Source organism: Hippocampus comes, unplaced genomic scaffold, assembly GCF_001891065.2.
Source record: "Hippocampus comes isolate QL1 unplaced genomic scaffold, H_comes_QL1_v1.1 scaffold80, whole genome shotgun sequence".
Classification (NCBI taxonomy): Eukaryota; Metazoa; Chordata; class Actinopteri; order Syngnathiformes; family Syngnathidae; genus Hippocampus; species Hippocampus comes.
In genome coordinates, this window is record NW_017806164.1 from 2,029,426 (window position 1) to 2,046,185 (window position 16,760).

At 39.2% G+C, this 16,760-nt stretch overlaps 4 protein-coding genes across 5 annotated transcripts in view; 1 reads left to right on the forward strand and 3 right to left on the reverse strand.

The window, feature by feature from the left end:
- mpc1 (mitochondrial pyruvate carrier 1) overlaps nt 1–982 on the reverse strand; it is a 4,313-nt gene extending 3,331 nt beyond the window's left edge. Inside the window, exons 1-2 of one of the 2 annotated variants that reach the window (XM_019895845.1) lie at nt 799–982; nt 178–181 (exon numbers count right to left, since the gene is read on the reverse strand). In XM_019895845.1, the coding sequence (XP_019751404.1) occupies nt 178–181; nt 799–869 (75 nt within the window). In that variant the 5' untranslated portion in view covers nt 870–982. The remainder of the gene's footprint in view (nt 1–177; nt 182–798) is intronic. The other variant, XM_019895844.1, reaches the window with a different exon arrangement.
- Nucleotides 983–1,042: 60 nt separating this feature from the next.
- LOC109531519 (THAP domain-containing protein 6-like) lies at nt 1,043–3,555 on the forward strand. The gene is made up of 4 exons (XM_019895840.1): nt 1,043–1,256; nt 2,113–2,311; nt 2,698–2,820; nt 2,979–3,555. The coding sequence occupies exons 1-4, from the start codon at nt 1,177–1,179 to the stop codon at nt 3,153–3,155; spliced, it is 579 nt and encodes a 192-aa protein (XP_019751399.1). The 5' UTR covers nt 1,043–1,176; the 3' UTR covers nt 3,156–3,555.
- A 543-nt stretch (nt 3,556–4,098) lies between these two features.
- On the reverse strand, nt 4,099–6,237 carry psmb1 (proteasome 20S subunit beta 1). The gene is made up of 6 exons (XM_019895839.1): nt 6,036–6,237; nt 5,618–5,725; nt 5,425–5,506; nt 5,185–5,314; nt 4,949–5,055; nt 4,099–4,614 (listed from the first exon to the last, which is right to left on the reverse strand). The coding sequence occupies exons 1-6, from the start codon at nt 6,134–6,136 to the stop codon at nt 4,429–4,431; spliced, it is 714 nt and encodes a 237-aa protein (XP_019751398.1). The 5' UTR covers nt 6,137–6,237; the 3' UTR covers nt 4,099–4,428.
- Nucleotides 6,238–7,220: 983 nt separating this feature from the next.
- Nucleotides 7,221–16,760, reverse strand: phf10 (PHD finger protein 10). Its single transcript, XM_019895906.1, has 12 exons — nt 16,582–16,760; nt 15,538–15,647; nt 15,310–15,440; nt 15,093–15,176; nt 14,859–14,983; nt 14,595–14,744; nt 14,069–14,178; nt 13,573–13,711; nt 12,422–12,559; nt 10,036–10,144; nt 8,773–8,961; nt 7,221–8,696 (listed from the first exon to the last, which is right to left on the reverse strand). The coding sequence occupies exons 1-12, from the start codon at nt 16,651–16,653 to the stop codon at nt 8,599–8,601; spliced, it is 1,455 nt and encodes a 484-aa protein (XP_019751465.1). The 5' UTR covers nt 16,654–16,760; the 3' UTR covers nt 7,221–8,598.

Below are 16,760 nucleotides of genomic sequence, written 5' to 3' on the forward strand. Positions count from 1 at the left end.
GGGTGGGTGTGTGTGTGTGTGTGTGTGTGTGTGTGTGTGTGTGTGTGTGTGTGTGTGTGTGTGTGTGTGTGTGTGTGTGTGGGTGGGGGGGTTCACAGTTTGAATCTTTGTGCAGGAATAAACATAAGGCTGCAACTACAGTGGCACATTCACTTGTGAGTTTACTTGTTCTGTAACCATGCTCATAACTGGAAACACTTGCCTCTTAAAAAATATTTCCCAATTGAAATGAATTAAAATACTATTAATCCCTTCCAGCTCCCATAAAACACAAACACTGTTTTTGTCCAAAATGTGTTGATTAAACTATTAGAACAATGGGACATCTCTGGCGTTTAGGATTAACCCAAGAGATGAAGCACAGTTTGCTAGTCATATTGTATGAATATGATCTGGTGCTTACAATTCAAAACTATAGTTAAAATTTGAAGCACATGTACCATTCAAGAAAACCCGTCTTGGAGAGATGCAAACTTTCAACAAATACATAGTTATAATATTTATTTAGCCTTTTAAGTGAATACTGTATTGAGATACAAGTTGTTCCAGATTGTGCTGTCCTATAATGTTAAACCGGATAAACAAGGTGATCCCGCGAACCCCCTTCACGTGTTGGTCCCAAGGAGTTAAATGAAAAATAGCATGCAAGTAATTCCCAAACAATAATTTTCGGATCAAAGACAACTGTCAGTTCAAAATTAGCTAACATTACTGGCTGGCTGTCACTTGTGAACAACATACACATATAGCTAGGTGGCTAGATTAGCACATCTGCTCATATCAGTATTTGGTACACACCTCATCAAATAGTCTCTGAATTCTTTGCTCTTCAGGTGGTCTATTGCTTTGCGTGCAATCGTCCCAGCCATGATTTTACGCTTGGCTCCGGCTGATGATGACCGAGATGTATGATAAAATCTCCGATGAAGGGCACTGAGCTGCGAAGAGAGTAGAGCCTAGAGGACGCTGGGTCAAATTTCCAACCAACCACAAACACCTCGATTTTTTTTGCTTTACGACACTGTCGCAAAGGCTAGACGGACGTATTCGACCATTTGCCCAGAGTTCTGACGCGCACATTATTTTTCCTTTGAGCTTCGTGCTTACTCTCACGCTAAGCTAGTAGGGGCAAAACTACAGGGTGTTTGGAGACGACACGGAACAACAAAAACAAGGATGCCTGCACATTGTGCTGCAATCGGGTGCACACAACGCCGAACTGCCGAATCAAGGAAACAGGGAATAACCTTTCATAAGTAAGAACAATTTGGGACTCTGGTTTCATTAGTAAATCTTGTTGAGAGCTTCGAATCTATCATGCCTGATAAGGTAGAAATAATTTTACTTAATTGTGCTATGTCCGAAGCGTTAGTGTCCGTGGATTTATTTGTTTGACCTTTATTTTGAAATTGGCCCTCACTGCGCAATGGCGGCGTGTTGCCGTAATACAGAAATATGAATAATTTTGGCAGCTAGCCTGACTTTTGGTTTTCGAGTGGAGGGAGTCTGATAGGCTTCTAGCAAAACATACAAGCTAGGAGCTTGACTGCCAACATGCCACATGATTAACCCATTCGCTGCCAGCCGTTTTCGAAGTTGAATTTCTCACGTTGCCAGCCATTTTCGAGCCCTGCTTTAACAACAACAACAAAAACATTGACCAGCATGGTTTTGTTGTGTTTTCATGCTGGTCTTGCTGATGACAGCAAAACAGCAGCAAAAAAAAAGGTTTCTAGTGTTTTCCATTCTTTAGTCCAAGCGCTTCTCAATTGTCACCCTGCAATTCCCAGTTTCCTATTGTTGCACAGGCGCGACCCACTTTTATTGACGTTAAAAACCATAAAGTACATATTTTGTTTTAAAATAGCCTCTGACAACCCATGTAGGACTGTAGTGCGTTATAATTTCAAGAGATGTATAAAATGATTTTAATAAAACAGCAGAGAAAACAAGCTTTTGTAGAAAGAAATATCAAGCAGACTAAAATGCCTTTGGTTTCCAGTATATTAGCTCAGTAGGTTCTTTGTCTTTTATGTATCAAGACATCTTTTTAAATATGTTGTTGTTTACTGACTTATTTACTGCTATGTCTACTTTTCTTACTCCGTATAGGTTTCCCAGAGGCGATGAGATGAGGCGACTGTGGGAAAAAGCTATGAGGAGGAGGGATTTTACTGCGAGTGATGAATCTGTGCTCTGCAGTCAACATTTTAGAAGTCGTGATTTTGACAAGACTGGGCAGATTTGTCGGATTAGAGCTGGTGTCATTCCATCATTGTTTAACTTCCCAGATCGTCCTCAACAAATACCGGTAGGTTTACAAGCATTTAGCGACTCCGTTTTTATTGCGTTTCATTCTTTTCATGAATATTTACACTACTGTATTTCTGTTACTGTAAAGATGACCACTGCGATCAAATGCACTCATCCCCCCCATATAACTGTATTTTACTGTTCTACTGGTGGCCATCGTGGACACACCAGGAGCAGCACAACGAATGTAATTACAACATTAAATTGCAAAAATGTTTAATTCTTTACATTTTTTTGTTTGTTTCTATAAAATACAATATTATAGAATGCTATTTTCCATATTATAAAACACAGAATTTTGTTGTTCTTTTGTTGCAAGGCTGGAAAATAATAATAGGGGATTAATAAAGATCAATCTAAATCTGTATTTCTTCTTTTCTTAAGCATGAAGAAAAAAGGACAAGTACGATAAGAACTACAAAAACCTCAATCAAAGCTAAGGAGAGCCTACCATTACCCATCCCTCAGAAAGTCACCAAAAAGAAACCTCGGTTCAATATTACCCTCGTGAGTACTTGTACTTGTTCTGTCTCAAAAAGGTGAGAGGATTATGGGCTGGGTCTCAATAATGAATTGCGCTAACTGCATGATTTTTTTAAATGACATAAAATTGCTGGCCAACCACTTATTTTTTTTTATCTATCTATCCATCCATCCAATACCAGGATCACAACTATTCGTTGCCCAACTCTCCTGCTGCTCTCAAGGCCAAGTTCAATGCGGCTGCAGCCAGATTGTGGAGCCTGGAGAAGCAGAAGAGAAATGCGCTGGTGCGAGAACGAAGGGCAAGGACCACTCTTATGGCTGTACTGCACAAGTCACTGTGTGAGCCTTGTGTCTGAGCCTATAAAAGGCCCGATCAGTAAGAGCTACCATCGTTGGACCCTAGAAAAATAATGGTGGGTTGGTGATTCCCTCAGATGGCACGGTTCAGGTGATGAGAGGTGCTGCCACAGTTCTTGGGCGAATACCAAATGAGTTTGTGGTTACACATTTTGTCCAAGAAGAGACACAAAGGGTATGCTTTCACTCACGGAGCACATCAAGGAAACAAAGTTTGTAGAGCAGTGATTCCCAACCACTGTAGATGAGAGGTGCCATGAGAGACCCTCAGGTGTTCTGGAGAAAATGATGCAGTTTCTCTTAATTGGTGTGGTTTAATGTGTCTTTGTTCATCTATCTATGCCAGTGACATGTAGTGACATGGCAGAACAATGAAATACTCTTCCACTCCACCCAAAAACTTGGGAAACTGAGATGAAAGCATATTTTTCAGTGTACTGTATATAATTCATGTTGTTTAGTGGTGTTCTGTGAAATTTTTCAAAAATGTAAAATATGTGCCTTGGCCCAATAAAGTTTGGGAAACATTGGTAAAGAGAACCACTAGTCTCACTTGATGACTTGTATTATGTCAGTGTGCATTTTTAAGAACTATCACACCACACAAATCACATTGCCAGACTGACTTCCCTTGAGTTGCGCTAACAAGTATAATATTTTGCTGACATGCTAGGTTGAAGCCAAACTTGGTCAAACTTTTTTTTTTTTAACATGGACAAAAGCTTAGCATAAATTAGTGTTTTGTTTTTTTAAGCAAACGACATCTTTAGTGAAACAAAGTGACTAATATCTTAAATTGTCTGAAAATATGCAATCTTAACATCTAATTTTAATGGGAATTAGCTTGGTTAAATTCAGCTGAACTCTGGGAATTAGCTATTTACTTGTTTTTCTTAAATGAGAGTCAAGTTACAGCTAATTGCGAAACAGAACAAGAAAAGATTTTCCCCAATTCTTTACATTTATTAAGAATGTAAAAAGTATAACAGAGTTGCTTTTCAGAATGGGAACTTTTATAATTACAGGAGTGCTGATGAGGGATCCTGGTTCTGATAACAGGAAAAATGAAGGGACAAATTAACTCGAAAAAAAAATATTGATTACAGGTATCAAAATTGGAATATGGTTTGGTGGTTTAAAAAAAAATGTTAGTTAACATTTGGGTCAACACTCCTGTTTGTCACGATCTGCAGTCAAGCAACCAAATGAGCAGGTTGAATGTGAAAAGAAGCGCTCGTGGAAGAAATAGACAAGACGGAACAAATAATGTCTTCAGTCCTTCCTCAGCGTGATTGTCTCCTCTGTGATTCCCTCCTTAGTGATGATACAGATCTGAAGGGCATCCCCGGTGTAAACATCTCTTTCTGCGGCCGAGATGAAAACATCTTTGATCAGCTGAACTGACTTCTCGCGGCTCAGAGGAATTTGTGTTACACCTTCCATGTTCTTGAAACCAATCTGGGAAGAAGTGGTGTGGGTTAGGACTAATATAATAAAAATTGAGTTTATATTACTAAACAAAACAAGCATGTGAGGATAATATTGTGGTCCAAGTTAAACACTATAGTATGACTTGGTGTGCACGTGTGACTTTTAAAAGGTGGGGCCTGGGCTGGCGAGTGACATGGGAGTCAGTGAATGAGAGTGTACAGTTGGCTATTGTGAGCTCAGGTTAGTGGCTGGCTGTCAACTGGGTAACCATTAGTGAGTGGCAACATTTCTATCATCAAATTCTTTGAGTTATCGGATTAATCCTTTGAGCCCTATTTGGCAGTAAGATCATGGTGTGTACCTGGTTGTCTAGTAATGGTTGCAGCATGGCACTAGCTGATCCTCCAGCCATGTAGCTGTCCCTCTGGTAGGATCCTACTGGGTCAAAGCTGTAGACGGCACCCTTGCCTAAGTTACACAGAACAATTGTTATCACCGATGGATCAGAAACACGCTTAAGATTTTGCACTTTCCATTTGAGAAGCTGTAAAGCAGCTGTATTTACAAAGGTGTCCTAAGTGTTAGTCCCCCACTTACCCTCGTCATCAAGACCTCCAATGATATTATAAACATAGTAGGGGAAGAATCTCCTGCCATACAAGATGGTGGACAACATGGCAGCGATGGCGCCACATGTCATGGTCTTATTGTTTGAGTGTTTGTACATCTGAGAGAAAAGAAAGGTTCATTACTTGCACACAGTTCAACTAAAAGTGCACTTTCTAAAGAATATCCAATATGCAGCCAAAATACATGATACCCATTCAAGTTACCCACCTTGAGTCTGGCATCAATGATTTTCGTCAGTGTCAGACAGTCACCATGGAAACCACTGCAGCCAATTACAGTTGTGTCTGTCCTGGAAGCACAGGAGTATAATAAAAATTCTAAATGTTTGCATGGTTAAAACAGATATAAAATAGATTTTTTTGTGATCCATTATCAACAGCATAGGGAAAGTGAAACTTACAATTTGTAGCATTTTGGAGACTCTCTGCTGTGGATAGCGTAGCCCTCACTCAGCCTGGTGTCTGAAGCTACGACGGCAAAGTCTTCCCCAGCCAGCGCTAGTACAGTCCTGTCAATATGTATTACAGATCGTCATGTAGTCATCCATTTTTTGGCAACTGTTTTCATGCCCAACGAAGTATGTGCATCGTAATGCTAACAGCAACAGCGTTATTCGAAAGTGAAATCATTGTACAAAGATTTGCCCAATCAAAACCACGTTCTGCCAGAGTGATGTCCTTAGCATAAAAATATTGTCGTCACATTCGTGTATCTCAATAATAATCAGTCGTCAAGACAAAACATTAACTAGCCATTCACTTGGGTCGGAAAACGCTAGCTGGTAGGCTAACTAGCAAGGAGGTGAAAAGTAAACTTACCCGCCGTTGAACGTATACGGTGAGAAACGGTGCTCCACTGGACCTGTGTAATGATAGTCCTTCATCTTGCCTAGATCTCTAAAATCTTGAACTGAGAGCATTTTTTTAGAGAAAACCAAAACAATCCTTTTATCGGCAACCGACTAAAGTCGCTGTATCACGGCAATATGGCAGCTCCTTCTTCGAGGGATTCATTCAAGTTGGTTGAAGTACGCGGGCGCCCTCTTTGACTGCACGATGGCATGGACATGACATACTGTAGTTTTTCCAGTTATTTTAAGACGTTTTCGACATCGTTCTGTGAATCAGCAAATTTTAGGTATCTGTCCACAAAAATATGTATACATTCGTGTATATATAAACAAGTGATTTTTAAATGTTGTTTACTTTAATCATAGTTTGCCTAGCTGGGTGGACATTTAAGAGAAGGACATGAAGGTTAGGATTCCACATTCAAAATGTGAATAACACTGGGAATGACAGACTACATGCATATACAACAACCAAGACTTTCCTTAACACACTGAACAATACATTTTGGTCATTAAATGCATTAGTTACACCATACAGGTTTGGTGTACCGTCCTTACCACATTAGAAATACAGTATCCCCATCTACTTTTACTAAACACAACAGTCTTTTTATTTGCTTTTGGGTTTCCTCCAGGCAATTTCCTTCAACATTCTAAAAACACGGATGTAATGACTAAATTCCCCATCCCAGTCAAGGGAGCTCTCCTTTCTCTCGCTCAGTTACCGGTAGCTGGGATAGGCTCCAGCTCAGCGACGACACGAATGAATACAAGTGCTATAGACCAGTGATTCCCAATTTTTATCAAGCCAAGGGGGCACATTTTTTAAGTTTGAAAAATCGCACGGTACACACCCAAAAAAATTGTCACAAAAAGAGGATACATGTCAATTCAATACTTTCTGCAATCTGATAGACGATCATTCATTTGTTCTTTCTTTCACGATAAGTTACTGGCATAGCTAGACAACGACACATTATTTGTTGTTGAAATCACTGCTATAGATAATAGCTAGAAGGACTGAACCAGTGTGCAGGAACATTTACTTTTACTACTCGGCATCTTCCTGACCAATCCCAAACTGTGGATACTTGCAACTTTTACACATCTCAATCTATTAAAAAAAAAAAAAGAGATGAATGACATGCTGAGGTATTCATTATATACACGTTTATTTTTTATAAAGTACTTCAGTGACTATGACATGAACAAATCATCTGCTACCACTACAGTACATTTTCTAGAAAAGTAGAAAAATACAATTTAATTTTCAAGTCAAATCCAAACATATGGTTTATTGGAGCTTTGTGACAGGCTTGCTGCAGTCAGAGGCATCATTATAAGGTAGGTATCGTGAAAATCTGTACCTAAGACACACGTTTTAACCCTTATGCGGTAAGTAAACAGGACAAAAAAACTACAAACACTACATTTCAAAAGATCTTGAGCACCATGATAGAATTCAAGACATGTTGGAATAAAAATGTGCATTAAAATAAAACATGAAATTCATGTAACTGACCTTTCATTTTTAACTAGTAGATCAATAAAAGCACAGATTGTTCAGCCAAAACAGCTTCATTGCTTGTCACGTACCCGTTTTGGTACAGAAAGATAAACTGTTAAAGAGTGACACTGACATCAAAAGTCAAATGGAGTTGATAAGCTGTGTAACATTGAAAAAAAAACTAGTCCAGCAATGTCATACATAATTGATGACGAAAACAGAAAATGTAAGTTATAGGTACCCCAAAATATTAAAACTATCGTATGATCTTATTTTCTAGTTATTTTTATCTTGCTAAGGAAGTTAGCTTTTCCTTTTTTTCTTAAACCAGGCATGGATACTTGTGATAGGCATGATAATCAACTGGAAGTGTTGAGTCATCTTGACGCAATTCAGGCAAGACAAGTGCACTACTAGGTTGCAACCAGCAGTTTCAAGTTCAACTCGTTGGTGACTTGAAGAACAACTGCCGCCAACATTATACTGCTCAGTAAGACACTAAAACATTCAGATTCTCCCATCCAATTAGAAATATTTTAAATGAACGATTAAACGAGACCGACAGTATCACTTCCATTAAGGGATACTGTACTAACCCAAATGCCTGGAAATACACTCCCCCATCTTGGTTAGTAGTATACAGTAAGACCCAAACATTAATTTTGTGAGGTCGTCTTAACATCATGTCTTTGTATTTAGATGGCGTGCAAAAATCAAAATTACAGATGAATCTCCTAAAACAGCACTTGAAATTCAACATCATTGGTGTCCACGAGCACCAGGTAGCCTGTGGGCCTGTTCTATGCAAAGCTCACCCGTATGGGACATTGTGATTTCCCACAAATGTTGTAGAAGGGATCATTTGAAAATGTAAACTCTGGTAGAGCTTTATAGGAAAGGGACAAGTCCAGTTGTTGATCCAACTGTTGTTGTGCCTATAGTTCTCTTAAGACATAGTACGCTTTCAAAATAGTCGATAAAACCCCATCTAGAATCTAATAAAATCAGATGCCGTTAAATTAAATCATTTCTGCGCAGACTTGGCCTTTTTCAGTGTTTTCGTTCCGCTTCTCTTCTTGGGTGTGTTGAAATCTTTGTCGCATACCTCACAGAGCCAAAGACCTGAAACATCAAGTTAAACAAACGGTTACTCAAAGCTATAAAGTGGCTAATAAGAGCAAGCTAAGAGACAATGAACCTGTGGGGATGGAGCCCATCCCGACGCAGAAGGTGTGGAAGCCTCGGTCACACTTGTCGCAGAACATCATCTCGTCCTCATGGTGGGGCTGCTGGCACACGGTGCATGTCTTGCACTCCATGCACTGCCAGCGGTATGTCTGGATCATGCGCACCAGCTCTGCGCTCATGTCCAAGCAGGACGGGTGGCCTGCGTTTAGTGACACAACAAGACAGTGATGAGACACACACCTGCAAGAGACTACAGACCAAAATAAACCAAACACACTCCCAAAGTGAACACTACAAGGACTTGACTGGTTGGAGGTCTCATAATTGGGACATCTTCATTTTCATAGATTATCAACTACAAAAATAATAATTCAATACGACAACTAATACATCTTTGTCTGTCTGTCTATACCGGCACTGTAGAGTGTCAGGAAGAACAATGAATGAAATGCTCTTCCACGAGATGGCAGAAGGTATCGGTGTTTCTACCTGTTGCCATTCTTGAAATAGAATAATTGAACAGGTCCAAATTTCACAGCCAGTAAAATTGTGAGTAAATTGGCTCAATAAAGGCTGAGAAATACTGACTTTAACACTTCGTTAGGAACGTTGAAAAAGAAATATGTAATAATCACAGAAGGATTGCCCCAGTTCGACAGTCACACCGCCCACCACAAAACGTGGCTGCTATAAATATTGATGAAAATTAAATGCACCTGAACCTTGCACATTTCTCAAAGAGTTTAACAAGAAAAGTTTGCATGGATTTTTTTTCTTTTGCATTGTAACAAGATTGTGTAGACTTTTAATATCCACTGTAAACTCCATCCATTTTCTTGAAAGATGATCCTCAACTTGAATCTGCTCTGCCTCAGCGTTTCCACGAAACACTTTTAATTTAAAATACAAACCGAAATCTGGTCCCTCCATGGGAAAACATCATGCACTGCCATCATATCAAAAAGTACTGCACGTAAACTAATAATAAAGAAGCTAGAAGACATTCATTCACAAAAACAACAAAAAAGAACCCCCCCGCCCCCCCAAACACACACACACAAAACAGACAATTATTTCAGGACCCTAGGTTGAAGAAACCCTGTACTACCTAACGGGAATGTTGGCTAAATTACAGTTAACTGTTCAACAGAAATGTCTCAAATACAATAAAATTGCACAACTCGTCGTCTGCCCACCTACAAACAACTGTCAACCCCAAATCTGGAGGAGTTTAAGTATGAATGTGTGTGTGCTTATGTGTGTGTGTACTCACCACTGTTATCACACTGGGAGCAGTGAATGAGCGCCTCAGGTTTGCCTCGCTTGTTGGCCTCTTTACCCTTCTGGCAAATGCCACATATAGCATTGGGAATGACCTTCGGCTGCAAGGCAGAACAATGCTATAAACACCAGCACAGCATTCTCCAGTCATGTTCTGTACACAGTAAAGCCCAGTTGGGTCATGCCAAGTGTTCAGAAATACCCAATAAATATAGAAGAGTATGTTGGACATTATTATAGCTCAGTTTTTAAATATATTTCTTAAAACAGGAATATATCACCATTAACCTTAATATAGCTTTTAATGTGACTGAAACTTGAGAAGAATTCTGCTAATTTACCTACCAACCATTATTCCTGTTGGAATAATTCATTTTAATTTTAGGATTTAGAACACTGGAATCAAAAGAAACAAGAATCTCACCTGGAATGCAAGTACAGGCAATTATTCCATTTAACATGAGCTTTGTATCATAACTTGTTTTTATTCATAAGCCGCATTGTGAAAATATCACATTATGCAAAACACTGAGTCAAAAAACATTGCATATACTTGTACTGTCAACTGGAGCCAGACCAGAGCTAAGTAGTGTTTATATAACCTGCAACAGTCACTGTGATATACAAAATCTGGGGACACGAAATATTTTTGAATGAATAATAACTACATAAATGTGTGTATATATACGCAACTCAGAGGGAGGTGCGCGTTAATTTGTAGTTACAAAAGTATTACTTTTTGAAGACTTTTTTTAAAATAAATATTTCGCATAACTCTAGGTTCTTTTGCACTTATTTAAAAAGAGTGCACGGACACATATTTTAGCTGCATGTCACATAAACTAAGTAAAACATGTGCAAAAACATGACCTCATGCTCATACTGTAATGTCTAATTGTCACACACTAAAACAGGACCATGTCCACACTGCAAAGCCAGACTGGACACAAAATGGTTTCTTTAAATTTGTTATTTAAAGAATGTTGAACTAAAAATATTTGTGTTTGGTGCAAATATAACATTTTCACTAATTAGATATATTGAGAGCTTTTTGCTTGAAGTAATTATCTAATACAGTGGACCACTCTACATTCTCATAGTTCGGCCCCAAAGGATTCACCTTTATTTTTTTCCCCTGGAAAATGGTTATCAGTGGTATATTCCCGCTTCTTCAACAAATTTGGGTGAATTTGGGGTTTAAAAATAAATAAATAAATAAAATAAAAATTCCCGCAATGTAATTACAATGTAATTATAATGGCCATCAATTATACACTGACTTTGGCTCATGGCGGGCTAATAGCATAACCCCAGCAAATAGTAGGAGTCCACTGTATGTGATAATAAAGACCAGGGGTGGGAACCTTTTTTTCCAGGGGCCATTTTGTTTTTATAAAATCCTTTTATGAAAGCCATATTAATATGTAAAGGAGAAAATATAATGTGATGGTCAAATAAGTATTTATAATTATATACAGTAGATCAGTGTTTGTTGGTTAGATATTTATTGGCTACTTTTTCTGGAGATTCTATTATTATTTTTATTTTTTTAAAGAAATGCATGGCGAGCCAGATCAAATGCTCTAGTGAGCTTCATACGCTAGGCTCCCTGCCCCTGATTTGGAGAGACAAGTCGATGTTTCGCTTTTGAGCATTTGAACTCAGTGTGAACAAGGTCAGCATGTCATCGCCTCACTGATGCACATGCGTTGTAATACAGCGCTCTCTGATATTTACCCACAGACCAACAGTACTACACATGTTTATACATAGCATATCTTTAACACCAAAACACACACAGTAAACATTTGAGTGTGTTACACACTTCAGGTATACATGTCAAAATACTCTCTACTTTTAATATTGACTACTTTTTAAAAGCAACCACAAAATGAATGTGTTATCTTTATCCATGTTCCTTTTCAAAAATGAAAATGTAGCAGCCAAAAGATGTTTTTACTTGTCTTGCAAGTACTTTTTTTTTTTTTAAAAGACAAGTGAGGCGAGAAACTGATGACATTCAAAAAGGAAAAAATATTTCATCCACACTGGAAAAACTGAAAAAAGTGCAACGCAAACAAACTGAACTGTTCCTTTCTTATTGCTCGCAGTCTGGGTGGGGGAGAAAAAAAAGAGCCATGTAGTAATCCTAAAAAGTGACGACAGGAGCCTCAGCGGAAGTGTGTGGGCAAATGTGTGTGCTGGTTCCAGCTGAGACAAACTGAAGAAGCTGGAGAACAAAGTGAAGAAAGCTAAGGGAAGGGATGTCGGGATGGATGGAGTAAGGAGGTGGTCGTAGTAGTAGAAAAAGGAGGAGGAGGGGTAGAAAAGTGCTGCTGCTGTTGTTGGAGAAGAGTTCAGGTGGTTTTGTCCTCTACCTTGTACCCGGGAGTGACTTTGTGGGAGTGGCGTTGGCTGCCATCTTTGCCCGGCGTGGATGTCCTATCTTTGGCCTTGGACTGGTGGCCTCCGCCCTCCTGACTTTCGCCGTCTGATGTGTTGCCTGAAGAACTGTCCTGCACATACACAGAGTAATGTGAGAGGAGCGCCAAGTTATGCAGGTGCAGTTCGAGCCTGGCCGCATGGCATTAAAATAAAATTAAATATCAATCGGCAAGGCAAGGCAGTTTTCTTTATACAACAGATTTCAGGCACAAGGTAACTCAATGTGAATCACATAATTAAACAAATATGGCATTTAAAAGCATTTACAAACAAAATAATTGAAGACATTTAAAAGCAAAGTAAAGAAATAAGTAGCTTACTAAAATAATGTATAACAGTGCAAGGACTACATTAAAAGGAAAAAAGATTTTACAATTCCTTTAAAAGACCGTAATCATAGGTATGGGGGGAAGACACTCTTTTTTTTCACCTTGAATGAAAAGCAGTTACACTTTGGGCATAGCCTACTTGCATAATTTACCGTCACAATAATTAAAAAAAAAATCAAAGTGTGTTCTAATAATTGTGTTCTTACTATGTCTGTTTAGTTTGTCAGTCATCCAGGTCATGGTAATATGCAAAGGCTGAAGTAGGTAGGTGAACAGCTCTTGTTTGTTGACCCCCCCCACCCCCATGTTTTCCCAAATCATTAAAAACTGACTAAGGCAAATGTGCTATTAGGCTAAAAAATAAAAAATAAAATAAAAATCTGATTTTTAATGCATTTCAATCAAATTTCTCCCTCTTCGCTTCTAGAAAAATCATGACAGCGACATTATTCAAAACATGTATGGCTTTCACTTTTTTTCTCTTCTGGGATTTGCTATAGTTCTCCCAAAACCAAACGAGTTATGAAAAGATGACATAAAAATAAGTCCATCCTCTTGGTTCAACTTAAGTCAAAACATGTACCGGTATATAAACATAATCCATGACAAATTAACATTAACATAATAAAATGAACCGTCAAATTGCATAGCTGTCTCGCCCCTATATAAGAGTAGGAGTAACACCAAGAAACAGTAAACTAGCCCCTCTCTGCTCATAGCCATGTTGTTCGTGGAAGTAATGCACATCAGCTTACAGAAGAGTTTTTGTTCTTTTTGTCATCCTCTGCATCATCTGAATCAGGTTCTGAGTCCAGTGCGGGCAGATCTGGATCCAGCGGAGGCTCAAACAGAGCTGTGTTCAAAGGCAGGTATCGCAGCTCATTGGGAGAGTACCTGTTCGGCACAATGCAGTTGTGTTTCAGGGCGACGCAATACATAGAGCAGGCGTGGGCAATTGCTGGCGCCTTGATTAATTATTATTTTGTTGTTTGTTTGTTTGTTTGTTTGTTTTTTGGGGGGGGTTATAAACAGAATTAATTCTTGCCCAGCCATATATCATGTAAAATTTTTCAGAGTCTCGAAAGATTATCCTGAGGTGGCGACTTTGGCGTGAGAAAATCGTGCTTGAACTCCAAATAGTATATCAACACGGACATGAAATTTTAAATGTTGGACAGGCTGCAGCAAAATTAATATTGACATACATGGAGTTAGTTGAGGTGAACTCTTGTTACTAAAGGCATAATCTACCGTTTGTAGTAGTCTTGGAATTGCCCTGGTATTAGAGCAACTGGGTAGGGCCCAGTCCTGGTCAGCTCTGGAGCGAGCACCTTGAACCTGCCCTGTGGCACTTGGATAACCTGGGACAAACAAAATCAAACAAAATAAATTCAAGACTCATCAAGGAAGCATTACAAGCAGAAACCCAAATAATAGAGACCGTGAATTCTTGCATGTGAGAAAATAAGTTTCATTTTTGGCAGTGAAAAATGAGTAATGCCGCAGAGGACTGGCAAATTATTAAATGGAAAGCACTGGCGATCTATAACAGCAGGAACTGTTTTCACAAGGTACCGTGGCTCCTCAGTTCCTTAGAAGCTTAGCAACTACTATGATATTTCTATATCAACGCTTTAACAAAAATGACAAAATAGTCTTAACAGGTACAAAAAGCCAGCAAATAGCTAAGCAATTAGCAATATTCATGAGTGTTGCAGCTGACCATTGTGCATCATCATGAATTGGGCTCATGTTAAATTAGACAAAGTAGACTTACATGCGTCTGGAGGTCAAAATAAGCCCTCCTCTCTTCCATTCGCTCCCTGTTGAAATTACTGTTGAACTCAGCTGCCTTTTTGGCCGCCTTCTTGATGTATTCAGGAACCTTGCTGGCTTCTACCTTCTGAGGGTTCTGCTGCTGCATTTGCTGGAACACAAAAGTAGACGCACACCACAGACATACAGTATGACCTGTGAGGTGTATGAACATGCAACAAGAAGTGTCAAGACATGACACTTTCATTTCAATTTACGTTCTTACAGAGTACTCTTTAGCTATCCTCTGTCGCTCACGCTCCTGGAGTATGACCGAGTACTCTGAATGTTTTGCAGGATACTCTTTTATCATCAGGTCTATCACCTCGTCACTTCGGAGAGCTGTTAGACCTGGAAAAAAACAGACCACATTCACTTTGACCATATCAACCTCACCAAGTCATTCACTGACAACAATCCAAATGTTGAACTAACTGGATAAGTACGGGATACTTCCTACCCAAAGTGCACTGTGTCTCAGTGATCACATTCTGCTCACGCAGATAGAGCTTCTCTTTATGTGACAGGTCCCTCCTTTCCATATCTAGAGAAAAGCAGAAATACAAATGACAAAGATACATTTCTTTCAGTCATCTTTACTTTTAATTTCAATGAGTTTTCCATCAAATAATTCACTCGAACATTTTACCAGAGCGTAAACCGATTCCAGTTCATACCAGGGTATTTCCTCTTGAACGATGTGACTCCCAGATACTCGCTGACCTGCTCTTGCAGCATGTAATACTCTCCTGTATCATCTGCTGGCCACTTGTACTCTGTTAGGTTCTCCGCTGGGAAATACGTTGACCTGGAATAGGTGAGTGGGAGAACCAGCATTTTTTAAAACCTATCCATATTCAGACACGCTAGGCTAGACAATTTGTAAGATGTACAAGCAAACACACCCAAGGTCCTGACTGGAAGTGTCACAGCTTCGCGAACTGTCCCCTGAACCCATTCGTCGTCTTTTAGGGGGCTGGCTGCCATCATTGGACTCCTCTTCTGTTATGTCCTCCTAAAGAACAACAAATTTCAAGGCAAAATAAATGTTTGGTCATTAGCAGTGATTACCAACCATCGTGCAATGGGAAACAATTAAATGTATTGTTTATGACCAAAATGTTCAACCCTAGTTTCAAAATTCTGCTAAAACACACTTAAAATTTCCCAAAATGCAAATGATAAATGTGTCAAGATCCGATGAAACCTATTTTTTACATCACATAAAACACCTACAGTATTTGAAAAGGGCGTGTGTTGACTTTTTTTAATATCCACTTTATGTGAGCTGGGCTTTTCAAACATGCCTGCAATCAGGCAGACTATACAATATTGTACATTCGCTTTGTGTTGAGGCCCAGTTTTCACGAAACCAACTTTATTGATATATCATCATTAGGTGCCATGAGATTTCGTTTAATGGTCGTGAAAACAAAGCATGTATCAAATACTGTATTTTCCAACAAATGACTTATGCATGCAGCATGGTGTAATATGAAACGTCTAAAATGTCTTAAATGTAATAATGGGAAGAGTGTTGTTTGACTTCATCTCACGCGAAATAGACAGATTAAGAAAATCAGTGGGCATACCACTTGGACGTATTTCACCACTAACTTCACGAACAGCATCAGCATCGGTACGCAACAACGTATCAATTGCGGAAACGTCGCCATTTGTTTTGGGAAAGTGAGATAACACTCCATCATCTGTTTCAAAAAGTCTAAATCTAAGAACAAAACGGACATACTACTGTCCATCAAAATCAAACGATAGACATTAGCCAACGTGTGTTATGATGAGATGAAAACAAAGGTATTCATCTAGCATACTTTGTTTACAGTGGCAGCCTTTAGCGTGCTAATTAACAGTTAGCTTAACATGTAAACGCAGAGCTCCCGAAACAATGACATCCGCAAATGGCCTTTTCTGAAAAGAACTTCTGCTACCTTTAGGGACTGTGATCCTGGGGTAGCAGGGTTGCTGTCGCACGGTGGTCTCGGGGTGAGCACAGCAGCCATGTTTTACTATTTAGCACTTGCTGCTGCGCTAGCTGGAAGCTAGCAAAACTAGCCGCGTTTTCTCTTCGTTTTGTATGGGTTTTCTGGCGGTTCATGTACGTGAACTG